This window comes from Cervus elaphus, chromosome 24 (assembly GCF_910594005.1).
Source record: "Cervus elaphus chromosome 24, mCerEla1.1, whole genome shotgun sequence".
NCBI lineage: Eukaryota > Metazoa > Chordata > Mammalia > Artiodactyla > Cervidae > Cervus > Cervus elaphus.
Genome location: NC_057838.1, coordinates 24456459 through 24471953, shown reverse-complemented (window position 1 = coordinate 24471953; position 15495 = coordinate 24456459). Strand labels below are relative to the sequence as shown.

The window sequence follows — 15495 nt, the reverse complement described above, 5'->3', positions numbered from 1 at the left end:
TTGGTGAGGCCAGGAGGAGCAGCGAGGCCCTCTGGAGATGCCCCAGCCGGTTCCCAAGCACTCTACTCATGTCTCGGAGCCCTTCTAGAAGGAGATGAAACAGCCCTGGAGAGGGCTGTAAAGGGTACTTGTGAACAGGGAGAGGGGTGATCAAGAAGGCAGAAGAAACATAAACTTCACTAGCCCAGAAGGAGCAAGAACCCAATATTGTTGGGGAGATGAGGGCCCCATGAATGAGCGACTAACAAGGAATGCTTTGGACTTAAGACAGGGAGAATGAGAGGGCTACTCTGATCCCAGGCTGTCTGCCTCCAGCTCATGCTGCCTCTGAGACTTCCCTGTAGCTCAAATTGTAAAAAATCTGCCTGCGAGGTAGGAGACCCATGTTCAATCCCCGGGCTGGGAAGTTCCCCTGGAGAAGGGAATGGCAATCCACTCCAGTATTCTTGCCTGGAGAATTCCATGGACAGAGAAGCCTGGCGGGCTACAGTCCGTGGGGTCGCAAAGAGTCGGACACAACCCAGCAACTAACACAGTCCACAGTCCACATGCTGCCTCCGATGGGGCCAGGCCATGGGGAGACACTGCAGCTGTCACTTCTAAACCTCTGGGCCTCCCGCCCGCTCTGTGCTATCCTGCCCCTGTTCCAGAGTGGGCCTGGAGTGGCTGCTTGCAGGCTACATGCTGTTTTACCATCGGCTAGAGCCAAATCTCTGTAGGCTTCAGAGGAGGATTTGACAATATGTTAACAAGTTTTGTTTTTAAACAGCCACAAACAAGGGCAGCCAGAGCCATTTAGTCTGGGCTGTGGAGGAAAAGCTCAGCCTGGCATAAGTGAGGAGGTGTTTTGGCAAGCAAATGGTGAATCTCATCAGGGTAGACAGCCAAGCACTGTTTTAAAAAAAAAAAAAAACAGAAACCCACATCAATGATATATTGAGAAAAATAAGTCAGAGAGGTGTTATTTAAAGTTATAAACTCGTTTAACAGAAAGCAGACTATGTATCACTTTGAAATTGCTGAAGGGAAAAAAATTTATTTTGAGAACACAGATTTTATAGCAAAAGATAGGGAGAAAAGAAGGAACCAGGAAGCATTAAATCAGGAAACAAAATAATATGGCAAAGGCAAGATCAGACATGTGTTTTACTAATAAATGTAATTGGATAAAATTCATCATTTTAAAAGGAAAGGATTTAAGTGGATCAGAAAAAAATAAAACTACAGCTGTGTGTTCTCAAAGGACAACCCTGAAACTCTGTACCTCAGAAATATTAAAAGTGAAATAATAAGATATAGCAGGAAAGTGTAAACAGTGACAACAAAAATCAGAGTGCTTTTATTTATGTTAAACAAGGTTGAACTCAAGGTAAAAATCTTGAGCTAAAAAAAGAAGGTCCAACCTATAAGAAAAACACAACTATTATGAATATATTTACTTGGGCACTTTATAAAGTAAAATCAGAAAAAAAGTAGCAACAGTACAATAATACAGTGAGATTTTACCTCATTTGTTTAGTACTTGGCCAATCAAGTATTAATAGAAAGAATAAGACTATAAGATATCTTAAAAGATACAGTTAATAAATTTGATCTAACCTAATACGGACAGGGAGCCCCGGCATGCTGCAGTCCATGGGGTCACAAAGAGTTGGACACAACTGAGTGACTGAACTGAGCTGAACTGAATAATAATAATAGCTAACACTTAAATAGTACTGACTATGTGCTAGGCTCTGTTACTGTAACATTTTACAAGCATTAATACATTTAGTTCGCATAATAGCCCTGTGAGGTAGGTACTATATTACAGATAAGAAAACTGCTGGATGTAGCAAAAATAGAAAGATTAACAACAAACCTGTAGAAACATAAAATGTATTCTTAAACTTTGGATTAAACAAAATAGTTTCATGGAGGGTTCATGGGTGTTCATTATATTATTAATAAGAAGTAAATAAGTAAAGAAATTATTCATGAAACAAATATGGCAGTGTGTCATAAATCAAAGATTACGATTCAGCCAGTTTTGTCCTGATATCTAGAAAAATAAGAAAGGAAAAATAGAGGTAGAGAAAAAACTTTGACTTGGGGCAGGGGAAGAAACTGGAAAGTAACAGTATTGCTAATACTTTATGTGGGATGTAGCCAAAGCTGTAATGACTAAAATTCATAGACATAAACATTTTATTTGTTAAATAGAAAGAATAAATTTATTAACTCAAGAAATTAGAAATATAACAACAAAATAATTGTAAAGAAAGCAAAGGATATAATTAATAAAGTAAAAACACAAATTAATGAATTAGAAAATAAATAGTAAAATTGATATAATTCCAAAGCTGATTCCTTGAAAAATTAAAGTGATTAATAAACCACTAGCTAATCTAATCTCTTACATCTCCAAGAGTGGGTTCTTTCATACTTTCAAGGAAAAAAATAATTTAAATTCTGTTTTAAAATCTTCTGGAGTATGAAAAAAGATGGAAAATCTATAAATTATTTTTATGAAAGCTAACAGTGCTGATTTTTAAAACCTTCAGTATACCAAAAGTAAAACAACACACTAGTTTTCATACTCTATACTTGTGAGTAGTGATGCAAAAATATTAAAATACATGCAAATAGGATTCAGTAAAATATTTAAAAGATTAAATGAGTCACAGCGAGGTATATCCTAAAAAGTCAGAAGGATGCCCTCTTAGGAAATCTATTTATATGAATCAGACAAAGATGAAAAGCCATATAATTATCTCAGTGAATGTTTGATTTTTAAAACTTTGGTAAGAATAGAAATAAAATAGATTTCCTTTACTTAATGAAAAAATTTCAAGTTAACTTCTACATCGTCATTAGTAGTAAAGCACTAGAAACATTTTATTAAAGTCAAGAATAAGAAAAAGATGATTTAACTACCTTTTAGCTGTTTTTCATTATTTAGTAATAACTTTGAAGTACTAGCCTGTGCAGTTAATCAAGAAAACTAAACATACAGCATAAAAATAGGAAAATAGAAGAATTGAAGTTAATATGATCAAGTGTAAAATGAGTTTAAAATAATACAAGTATATCATTACTTGTAGATAATGATTGCTTAGAGAAAAATTTAAAACTCATTAAAAACATTTTATGGCTAGTTATAAAACAAATGTACGAATAATTGTTGCTGTTGTAATAGAAACATTAACATTTCTCCAATAGTCCTTAGATGCCAGGCATTGTAACCATAAAATAACTGAGAATAAATATAACATGCAATGTATAATAGATACATGAAGAAAACTATTAAACTTTGCTTTGGAGTGTAAGGGAAGACAAACAGATAAACATACTACAAATATACTCCAGCCTTGAGCAGAAAGACTGTTATTAGTTCCTAAAACAGTTGATGAACTCAATGCAGTAATAAATTTCTAATGTTTTAAAGAGAATTTGACAAAACATTGTTTAAATGTATCTTAAAAATTATGAAAAGTGACCAGGAAAATTCGTGTGACACTAATTCAGGAATAGACCAGGAAAGCAGTAGGACCAGATTCTAGTGCAGATTCTAGTAGCAGATTCTAGTGTTCACTTCTACCCTGTGGATTTAGAGTGGGTTCTTTAATAAAGTGTTAGGACACTTGACAAGTCACTCTGCAAAAAATACTGAAATAGATATTTACTCCTTACCAAAATATATTAGATTTTTAAATTTCTGATATAAAACAATGAAACAAGAAGGAAAGAAATAGAAAGAAAAGAAAGGTCTTTTTTTTCCCCTAGCCTTTGGAATAGGCAAGGGCTTTCTTTTTTCTTTTACTTTCTTTCACATGTGCACCTCATTATTTTTGTTTTTAACTTTTTGCAGTCTTTTTAAAATTTTCATTTTATATTGGAATATAGTTCATTTACAATGTTGTGTTAGTTTCAGATGTACAGCAAAGTGATTCAGCTCTAAATGTACATATATCCGTATTCTTTTTCAGATTCTCTTCTCATGTAGCTTATTACAGAGCATTGAGTAGAGTCCCCTCTGCTCTACAGCTGGTTCTTGCTGATTATCTGTTTTTATGGAATAGTGTGTACATGTCAATCCCACACTCCTAATTTATCCCTCCCCGCCGCCTTTCCCTTTGGCAACATAAGTTCTTTTTTTGTGTCTGAATCTGTTTTGTAAATAATTGATTTGTATCATTTTTTTTTAGATTCCACATTTAAGTGATATTATATGATATTTGTCTTTCTCTGCCTTAACCTACTGTGATAATCTCCATGGTCCATCCATAATGCAAATAGAATCTTTATTCTTTTTTATGGCTAAGTAATATTCCATTGTATATATGTATTCCTCTGTCACTTAACATTTAGGTTGTTTCCATGTCTTGGCTGTTGTAAATAGTGCTGCAGTGAACGTTGGGGGTGCTTGCATCTTTTCAAATTACAGTTTTCTTCAGCTATATGCCCAAGAGTGGAATTGCTGGATTATGTGGTAGTTCTGCTGTTACTTTTTAAGTAACCTCAATACTGAATACATAGTTGTTGTACCAATTTATATTCCCACCAACAGCGTAGGAGGGTCCCCTTTCCTCTACACCCTCTCCAGCATTTATTGTTTGTAGACTTTTTGGTAATGGCCCTTCTGACCAGTGTGAGGTGATCCCTCACTGTGGTTTCTGTTTGCATTACTCTAATAATTAGTGATGTGGAGCCGCCTTTCATGTGCATTTTGGCCATCTGTGTGCTTTTTTTGGAAGTGTCTATTTCAGTCTTCTGCCCATTTTCCTTTGGGGTGTTTGGCTTTTTATTGGGTATTGAGCTACATGAGCTGTTTGTATATTTTGGAGATGAATCCCTTGTTGGTCACTTTGTTTGCAAATATTTTCTCCCATCCTGCGGGTTGCCTTTTTGCTTTGTTTATGGTTTCCTTTGCTGTGCAAATCCTTTTGTGTATAATTAGGTCCCATTTGTTTATTTTTGTTTTGTTTTCATTACTCTAAAAGGTGGATCCAAAAATATATTGCCATGATTTATGTCAAAAAGAGTTCAGCCTGTTATCCTCTAAGAGTTTTAATGTATCTGATCCTACATTTAGGTCTTTAATACATTTTTAGTTTATTTTTGTGCATGGTGTTAGAGAATGTTCTAAATTTCATTCTTTGACATGTCGCTGTCTGGTTTTCCCAGCATCACTTATGGAAGAGACTGTCTTTTCTCCATTGTATACTATTGCCTCTTTTGTCATAGATTAATTGACCACAGGTGTGTGAATTTATTTCTGGGCTATATTGTTCTATTGATCTATATTCCTATTTTTGTGTTAGTACCATACCGTTTTGATTACTGTAGCTTTGTAATATAGCCTGAAGTCAGGCAGCTTGATTGCACCAGCTGTTTTTCTTTCTTAGATTGCTTTGGCTATCTGTTTTACACATGGTAGTGTATATATGTCAACGCTATATATGTATATATGTCTCCCAATTCATTCCACCGTTCCCTTACCCCCACCACCACCTGTCCACATGTCCATTCTCTACATCTGCATCTCTGTTACTGCCCTGCAAATAGTACTGCCCTGCACCATTTTTCTAGATTCCATACATATCGTTAATATATGACATTTGTTTTTCTGATTTACTTCATTCTGTGTGACAGACGCAGGGTCCATCCACATCTCTACAGATGACCCAGTTTCATTCCTTTTTCTGAGTACTATCCTACTGTAAACATGCATCACATCTTTTTATATGCTCCTCTGTTGGACATTTAGGTTGTTTCTGTGTCTGGGCTGTTGTAAATAGTGCTGCTACACACATAGAGGGTACATTTATCTTTTTGGATTAGCGTTTTGTCTGGCTATTTGCCCGGGAGTGGGATTGCTGGATCCTATGACAGATCTATTTTTAGTTTTCTGAGGAACCTCTGCATTGTTCTCCACAGCGGCTGCACCAACTTATGGTCCCACCAAGGGTGTAGGAGGGTTTCCTTTTCTCCATACTCTCTCCAGCATTTGTTATTGGTACACTTTTTAATGATGGCCATTCTGATTGGTGTGAGGTGGTACCTCATTGTAGTTTTAATTTGCATTCTAACCAGTCCATCCTAAAGATCAGTCCTGGGTGTTCATTGGAAGGACTGATGCTAAAGCTGAAACTCCAATACTTTGGCCACCTCATGCAAAGAGTTGACTCATTGGAAAAGACCCTGATGCTGGGAGGGATTGGGGGCAGGAGGAGAAGGGGATGACAGAATGAGATGGCTGGATGGCTTCACCAACTTCATGGACATGAGTTTGAGTAGACTCCTGGAGTTGGTGATGGACAGGGAGGCCTGGCGTGCTGTGATCCATGGAGTTGCAAAGAGTCGGACACAACTGAGCAACTGAACTGAACTGAACTGAATAATGAGTGATGTTGAGCATCTTTTCAAGTATTTGTTAGCCTGTGGTATGTCTTCTTTGGAGAAATGTCTATTTATGTCTTCTGCCCATTTTTTGATTGGGTTGTTTGAGAGGGGGTTGTTATTGTTGTTTATTCTCTTTTTTATAATTTCTGTATTATTTTGTTTTTTTATAAAAGACATATATTATAATCAGAAAAAAAAAAGCCTACTTTTTATCTTGAAGAATCCCCAAACTCCATCTGGGGACCTGATCCCAACCTTTTGTCCCATCTCCATAGACCAGGTTAACCACATGTTCCCTGGGCGGGGTGTCCTCGGGCGCTGCTGACAGCACTGGGCCCCTGGACCGCTGTAGCTCTCAGAGGCCCTGCAGTCACATGGGGAGGCCCAGAGTGAAAGGTGGAGGCACTCCCCAGGGCCCGCAGTGACGCGGTCAGTTGCCTAGACTGGGAGCCCCAGAGCACATCCTGGGGGAGGGGCAGATACATATTGGAAGCCTGGAGTTGGAGGAGGGCAGCGGAGGCCATCCGAGTCTCTCCCGGCCCAGGGATTTGGGTTGAGGCAGGAGTGAGGAGGTGGGGAAAGACCAACAGCTAGCTTGTTAGACATTCTGACTCCCAGATTCTGAGGAGTGCAGAAGGTTTGACTTCATCTAGTCCTGTGTTCCCTAATCTTCATATCTATAGACTGCCTTCACTATCACTTCTGTGAAATTTTGCATTAGATAAACACTCACTGGTTTTTTGTTTGTTTAAATAAATTTATTGTAAAGGGCAACTTTGAATGATTGTTGTCATTGGAAACCAATATTGTTTCCTATGAAAAGTAGGTAAGTGCCAGAGTAGAAAACACAGTGGAGGGGGGTAGGGGGGAGATAGATGTATGCTGTTTCCAACAATAGGCTGTGAGCTGTTTTAGAGAGATCTTAACGATGGATGCACTAGCTCTGAACTGAGACTTGCTCTTCAAAGTGAAGGTGGAAGCATTCTCACTACACATTCTTCCTTGTCCACACACCGCGTAACATCATTTCCTGACCCAGTAATGGTGCACACGGGGGGCTCAAAGAGCATGCCGAGGAAGCCCCTCCGCTATGCGGCCTCCTCCGCCCTGTCCTCCTGGGGGAGGGATGCTGTCAGGGATGAAGGCTCGTGCAGGCCGGGAGCAGCTGGGTCAGGACACCATGTCTGCCTTGTCCACCCTGGTCTGCAGGCCTTTGAGGATATCTACCTGGAGGAGCGGAAGACCATCAAGGTCCTGCTAGAGTACGCCGACAAGATGTTCACCTACGTCTTCGTGCTGGAGATGCTGCTCAAGTGGGTGGCCTACGGCTTCAAGAAGTACTTCACCAACGCCTGGTGCTGGCTTGATTTCCTCATCGTGGACGTAAGTGTGACCCCTGAAGGGAAGAGAGGAGAGGGGGCGCCCTTAGCCAGTGCGAGAAGGAGCTGAGGCTGAGGGACGGAAGGACGGAAGGACAGGGTGGTGGGAGTTCGGCAGGCTGAAGTGGAGGCTCTTGGCTGTGCTGCAAGGCAGGTGGAGGGGCAGGAGAGCCGAGTCTGCGGTCACGGAGGGGAGGCAATCAGAACCCCCGGCCAGGGACACAGGGAAATCTAGGCCCTGCTCCTGGGAGAAACTGGACTCACCATGGGGGTCAGTGCGTACAGTCCTGGCAGGGCTGTGAGCTGGGGCAGGAGTGAGTTCTCACCCGCTCAGGACAGCCAGAAGCAGGGTGCTGACGAGCCTGTATTACGGCCCTCACCACGGCACCTTGTGCAGTGTCCGTCAGGACCGCTACACACGTGGCCAGTTACGAGCCTACATGTGTGCACACGAGAGGGGGCCGTCTGTATAGGAGATGGAGTGAACCGAAGGCCAGAGGGCATGGGTTGGCGAAGGGGTGCTCGGCAGGTGGGAGATTGTCCTGGCTCAGGTAGAAGGTACCACGACGGGGAGGATGAGTCGGGTGGAGTCACCTGTGAAAAGGAGGAAAGCCGTGAACATGGGCTGGGTAGGTGTTCCGGCCAGCTGCCCTGGGTCATCTGGTAGCTGGCAGGCCATGCCAGTCTCTGATGTGTCCAGAAGGGCCTGGGGTAGGAGGTTGGCATGTCCTCTGGGCACCCGGTGGGCAGATGGAATGCAGCCCCTCCCCACACCTCCCCAGGCCCTGGAACCTTGTTGGGTCCATGCAGGTTGAGTTCAGGGTCTTGTGGGGCTCCTGAGTACAGTCAAGTGGAGAGTAACCAGAGGGTGATGGGGGCAGAATTGAGGCTCAGGGCATGGGGCAGCCTTGGATCTGTGCTCCCTGAGGGCAGTGGGAACACAGCGAAGGGCCCAAGTGAGGGCTCACCATCTGGCAGTGGTGCTTCTCCCACAACAGAACGTGGGTCAGGATGTGCAAGCTGGGAAGAGTTTTCCAGAAGACGCCCATGGCTTCTGGGCTTGGCGTCAGGCTCTGCCCACCTGCAGGGGCTGTCCTTCCTAGAGTTCTAGCTTAGGCCTGTGCTCAGTCCCTACAGCAGCCCCGGAGGCCCAAGGGAGGGACTCGACGGCCAGTGGACCTGGCCAGGCTCAGGCCTCGGTGGAAAGTTAAGCTTGAGTGGCCCCCTGAGCTAGAGCATGCATGCAGACACAGAGCCTCACGGCTGGGCCTCCTCACAGGTGACTCCAAGCCCCCACAAGTGGCTGAAAAGATGCTAATGCTGGATAAGGGGTGCTGGGGTGGCAGACAAGGAGGGGCTCTGGGTGCGCTTATAGCCTGGGGCCCTCAGAGCCTCCCTGAGATGACGGAAAGGACTCTGAGGCCTCCCTGCCGAGGGGCCATGGGAAGCCCTGGGAGCCTAGCCGCTCTGCCTGGGCCCCCTCACCCACCTGTTCCTGCAGCTTCATGGGACTGACTCCCCCAGGGCAGGCCAGACAGAGTCTGCAAAGATGTCTGGGGAAGCCCACCCCCCTCCCACCCCCTGCCACTTTGGAGAACCTAGCTGAGGCCAGGCCTCAGGTCCTGAAATTCCCAAGATTGGAGAATTAGCCTGTGGAGAGGAAAACTGAGGGTCGCAGCAAAGGAGGGCCTGGCCCAAGGAAAAGGAGAAGGAAGTGGTGCTGGAATCCAGCTTTCCTGACTCTGGCCATGCCCCCCCGCCCCCATCCCCACACCCCATGGAAATAGTGGACTTCGGGCCTCAAGATCTGGAGAACGGTGTTTCCATGTTCAATTCATGCAGTTTTTAAAAACTGTCAAGCATCTACTATATGCAGGTACCCTAGCAGATGCTGGGGATCTCAGGGAACGAAATAGACAAAGTCGCTGCCTGTGTGGAGGAAGGTGACTGGGAACCAGAAACATAATACATGAGCCGACTTTATATAATATTACACTGGTGATTTACACATGGAGAAAAAGAAGTGGAAAAGGAAGGGGATTAGGCCTCAGGGAGAAGGGAAGACACAGATTACAACTTGCACAGATTACAAGCTGGCTAAAAATAGGCCAACTGTGGCGATGTTTGAAGGAAGTTGGGGCTAGCCAGGCAGATGTCCGCAGGGCACTCCCAGCAGAGGTTGGAGCGGCAGTGCAAAGGTCCTGCGGTGGGAGAGTGCCTGGGACACTTGAGGAACCTCAAGGAGGGCAGAGTGGCTGGGGCAGAGGAGAGGGGACGGGAAGTGCAGGAGTTGAGGCCAGACTGCATGGAGTAGAACCATGGGGCTTTATTTAGAATGAGATGGGAGGCGTTGGAGGGCTTTGGACAGACGAGTGACATCATCTGACTCGTTATGAAAGGATCACCCTGTCCAGGGGAGGGGAAGTGGAAGCAGAGGGAAGTTGGGAGGCTGTGGCAGTAATCCAGGGGAGAGAAGACGGTGGCCTGGCCAGGATGGCGGCAGTGGAAGCGGTGAGAAATATTTGGACTTCTGACGTATTTTGAAGGCAGAGCCAACAGGAAATCCTAATGGGTTAGATGTCGGGTGTGTGAGACAGAGAGAAGGCAGGGATGATGCCAAGGCTTGTGGCCTGGGCAGCTGGAAGGATGGAGCTGCCATCAGCTGAGATCGGGTGGAAAGGCGGGGCGAGCTTGGGAAGGAACAGACAAGGGTGGCCTGCTGGGGACTAGCTGGGGAGCCTGGCCAGACCTGGTCCCTGGGACCCTGGCCTTAGCAGCAGGTCCCTGAGAGATGACCCTCGTCCTCTCCAGAGTGGGGACCAGCGTCCTCGAGGGGTGAGTCAGGGCAGCACAGAAGTCCATCCTGGGAGTCCTTGGAGGCGGCAGCTCCTCCAAGCTCTTCTGCCCAGCCTTCTCCCAACCTGCGCTTCCAAGCCTGAGAGCAGGCTATGGGTGTCACGCCTACCCCCCACTCCCCACTCCCCATGGCCCCTCACCACCCCAGGCTGCCCTCAGAGCCTGGGTGGCGGTAATGGTGATAGCCGGCATGGTCAGGCAGGAGGCCACTTCCAACCTGTGATCACTGGCCAGCAGTGACATAAGACGGGATTGGATGCCCGTGGAGCTTTAGAAGGATAAAGTCCGAGGGGTAGAAATGTCCCGGTGGGAACAGGGCAGAGGAAGCAGAAAGCAGTTCGCAGGGGCTCCATCTGAGCCTCTCTTCTGTGAAGATGACAGAATGTTGCAAGGTTCAGCCTTGAGGAAATGCTCCAGGGTGGTCTGTCTGCTCATATCCAACTCAAGATGGTCCTTCTTCCCCCAAAGAGTCTACTCTGGGGGAGGGGAGGGGCCAGCCCAATAATCTGATTTGAAGGAAAGCACACAGGGACCTAAAGCCACCCAGGCTTTGTGGCCCTGCTCTTCCACGCTAGCAGGTGGCTTTGGAACTCCGTTTCCACATCTGTAGAATGGGGAGATGCATTCCGAGGCCAGGGTGAGTGGAGCTGTCACAGACATGTCTGTGAAGTGCGCACAGCAGGCCGTTGGTGAAGGTCTGAAAGCTGGGACATGCCTGGCCTTGGCCCCAGCCTCTTGGGCCCGGGGAAGGCTGGCCCAGCACAGGACAGCCTGTGAAGACGATCCCACCAGAAATCATAAAGCCTGGACACAGGGCAGCCTGGACACACCCAGCCTGTGTTCGGTGGGCCAAGAGCCCTGCCACAGGTCTCGAGCTGGCCTCGTGACCCCATCCACCCGCCTCCCACAGGTCTCGCTGATCAGCCTGGTGGCCAACGCCCTGGGCTTTGCAGAGATGGGCCCCATCAAGTCACTGCGGACCTTGCGTGCGCTCCGACCCCTGCGAGCCCTGTCACGATTTGAGGGCATGAGGGTAAGAGGGGTGACTCTCCTCATGGGAGCAGTGGGCAGTGGCTCTGTAAAGGGGACCCCCAGACTTACTCGCTGTTCAGGCGGCCCTGACCTGCCGCAAACATGTGTGAGATCTCCGGGAGGTACGGCTGGGCTTAGAGGTGCCTGGAGGTGGAGAGCTGTAAGAACCTCCCCCCAGGCCTGACGCCCCAGCCTGGTGGGCTGCACAAGGGCCAGAGAGCACTGGACGAAGGAAAGGACGCAAGGGCTGGACCACGGGTGTCTCAGCTGCAGCCCAGCCTCACCAGCCCCTTCGGTTCCTGCTCTCCCGCGGGGCCTCGTGTCTGTGTGTGCCCCGCCTCCTGACAGACACAGCCTGCCGCCCCTCTGTCTAGGACGGGCAGTAGGGCAGGGCTACTGAGGATAAAGCAAGCAAGGAAGGCGCCAGTTGTAGTCCTGCCATCAGAGAGCAGTTCGGTTTGCTTACTAAACTCTTTGGCACTATTTTCTAAGTGCAGAGAGCTCTGCCTTTTTTCCAGTAACTAGATTTTACCGAAGAATGTGCACATTTAAGGAAAATTTAAAAGCCCACCAAGAAAAAACATTACCTGTGATATATAGCAAGAAAACAAGCCTATATGTTTGTGTGAGAATGTTCTTTGTTTTTTATTGTTTTTACGGAATGTGCACGGTTCTGTCCTGACTTTAGCAGACACCTCCGTGTGTCTCTCACTGACCCGGAAGACACCACTGTGCAGTCCCATTCCTTTGATGGTTGTGAACTTGGCCCACATCCCCAATCCATGGACAAACAAACAGCTTATTTCTGGGGGGAAGCCATTCACAAGTGAATAACCTAAGTTAAATGCTCCCATTAACCTAAGTTAAATGTCCAATGAGAGAAAAAACCCTTGGTTCATGGGGCACGGAGACACAGGGGAGACACTAGTTACCAGGAACGCCTCTGCTGTGGCTATTGGCCACAGAGCCAGCCAAAGGCAAATGCGAGAGTTGGTTTCCCACCCTGTTCCCATGTTCATCGCATGCTGGGCCAGGGACACCCCCCCCCCCCGCCACTTTTTTGCACGTGTCAGCATTACGCGTCCTGGCAGCATACCCACCACACAGCCCCACGCCAGCTCTGCTTCCAGAGCTGTGTGGCAAACATATCCCTGGCTCACAGACAGCTGGGGACTAGGTCTCTCCCTGGAGTGAAGTCCCCAGTTCTTTTTGCCAAGGATGCCTCTCCTGGGTGCTGTGAGTTTAAATGAAGAGAGCATGGGGCCATGGCTCCATGGGGTCAGAGGGCCGCTCTCTGGAGAGGGCAGAGGCAGAAAGTGCGCACAGACCGCCCTGCCAGCCCTGATCCCATCACAGCACCCTCCACACGTACCAGCCGGAGATCCCCCAGGCACACTTTACGGGAGAATACCCATCCATCTCGGGAGCAGCAGCCCCAAAATAAACCAGAAACTCAGAGAATGTGTCTCCAGAGACCCTTTCTTCCCCATCAGATTTCTGGTGTACTATCTAGCAGAGACCGTGCTGAAAGTTAAGTTTGAAGGTCATGGATTCCAGGCAGGGCTATGAAGGATAAGACCAGAGGCTCTGAGCTGTGTCAGACTATGGGATGCAGAGCAGAAGGCATGTGTGTTCTCTCTCACTGCCCACCAGAGCTTCCAGCCATGGGCTGTCCTTCCTTGGTGACAGGAAATGTTCCCCACCCCTACCCCCACAGGGACCTATACCCAGGGGGTTTAGTAGGTTTGGGGGGGGGGGCGTCTTACAAAGAGTGTGCATTCTGAGCACCCCCAGAAACTGAGTCTGTTCTCTGCCCACTTGAGGTTGTGGTCAACGCCCTGGTGGGCGCCATCCCATCCATCATGAACGTCCTTCTCGTCTGCCTCATCTTCTGGCTCATCTTCAGCATCATGGGCGTGAACCTCTTCGCGGGGAAGTTTGGGAGATGCATCAACCAAACTGAGGGAGACATGCCCTTGAACTATACCATCGTGAACAACAAGAGCGACTGTGAGTCTTTCAACGTGACTGGCGAATTGTACTGGACCAAGGTGAAAGTCAACTTTGACAACGTGGGGGCCGGGTACCTGGCCCTTCTGCAGGTGGTGAGTCCCATGGTGGGCGGGTGGGGGGACTGCCTTCCTCCCACTGTTGTCCAGAAACAGGCACCTTCCCCTATGCTGTGGGCAGGAGGGGGACAGCGGGGCCGCTCTGGATCCTCACAATAGGGTTGTGTCGCCCAAAGGAGGGTCAGGATTCTCCAGAGACTTCTTGTCTGTTTGGGAAGGTGCCAGATGTTCCTTTCTAAGGAAGATGCTACACTTCCCAAACATGGCGTGGGACTCCAGGGCTGCGGCATTTTCCCCAGCTGTCCAGCCAGCAGTCAGGTTGGCTCCTCCACTGTCTGTTTGGCAGCGCGATAGCACAGGTTGCAAATGAATGACCATAGACACCCAGGGACTGAATCGCTAGCAAAATTGTGACTCTGGCCACCCCTCTGTTATACAAGGCAGTGATTCCTGCTGCATTGTTTAAAAGAATATATTTACTTTCATCTCTAATGTGCAAGATGTTCAAACACTCACGGCCCTACCGAAGTTTCTATTGATTTGTGAGGACGATGGCTTCAGTGACTATAACGCACAGCATGCAAATAGCATTGACAGCAGAAATGCAAGCAGAACTGTAACACATAAAGCTGCAGCTTTTTCTTCTTGCAGTCCCAATGCGAAGCCCAGACACCTGTCTCTAGTGCTGAGCAGAAGGAAACTCGGCACATCCCCTCACACCTCCACTGTTGTTTTTGTTGTTTAGTTGCTCAGTTGTGTCCAACTCTTTGTGACCCCACGGACTGTAGCCCACCAGGTCCCTCTGTCCATGGGATTTCCTAGGCGAGATTACTGGAGTAGGTTGCCATTTCCTTCATCAGGGGATCTTCCTGACCCAGGGATCAAATCTTAGCCTCCTGCACATTTTCTGCATTGACAGGTGGGTTCTCTACTGCTGAGCCACCAGGGAAGCACCCCCACCCACCTCTTAAATCCCAGGAGTAGCTTTCTCCAGAGTCCCCGAAATACTTCATGGGGAACAGGACTAGAGCCCAACCCAGAGAGCCTTCCCTTCTGAATGTCAGCACTTGGAAGGAAAGCCCCCTGTTGTAGTCTGAGAGCTGCCTGCCGTTGCAGACACAACCGCACAGTGGCTAGAAGGAATTCGGTCATGGGCATCTCGTAACCTTGGGTGGTCCCCAGCAGGTCCCACCGCATCTCCAGGCCTCTCTGTGCGGGTGAGGCCCCATGGCACAGGAAGCTGAAGCAGCTGCCTTCTCTGCGGCTGCCTTGGTTTCCCCATCCACCATCCCTGACTCATAAAAACTCTCAGATGTGGGAAATCTGTGTAGACCAGCTTACACCCTGAAAAGATGCTCAGGACATGATAGGATTATGCCAAGCACACAAATGAGATCCGCTAGGTAGTCAGTCTCACCAGCAAGCATGTCCCTCAGTTCCGAATCATCCTAGCAGCCCCGTCTGGGGCCGTCCATGCAACCGGCGCCAGGACCCTGTCCTGTTCAGCCTCCTCTTTCCTGGCATGCCAGAACCAGCGAGTGTGGACTCGCAAGAGCCGGTTGTTATATTTTCCGATATTTTGTCAGCTATTATTAAAAATTAGATTTATAAACTTGTAATTAACTCAACGATATTGAAACAAAATAAAAACTTACCATTACCGCTTATTATCATCTATGCTCTTGAGGTTACTCACACCTATTATAGTCATACCATGGGAACACTACAAGGCTGTGGTCCTGTGCATCTCTTCCCAGCACTGAGTTCAGTAACGA

General features: G+C 47.3%; 1 protein-coding gene across 8 annotated transcripts in view; it reads left to right on the top strand.

Moving 5' to 3' along the window:
• The window catches only part of SCN5A (sodium voltage-gated channel alpha subunit 5), a 101247-nt gene that overhangs the window by 73249 nt on the left and 12503 nt on the right, over positions 1-15495 (top strand). For all 8 annotated transcript variants that reach the window (XM_043885572.1, XM_043885569.1, XM_043885565.1 and 5 more), the window contains 3 exons: positions 7594-7767; positions 11530-11652; positions 13475-13756. In XM_043885572.1, the coding sequence (XP_043741507.1) occupies positions 7594-7767; positions 11530-11652; positions 13475-13756 (579 nt within the window). The remainder of the gene's footprint in view (positions 1-7593; positions 7768-11529; positions 11653-13474; positions 13757-15495) is intronic.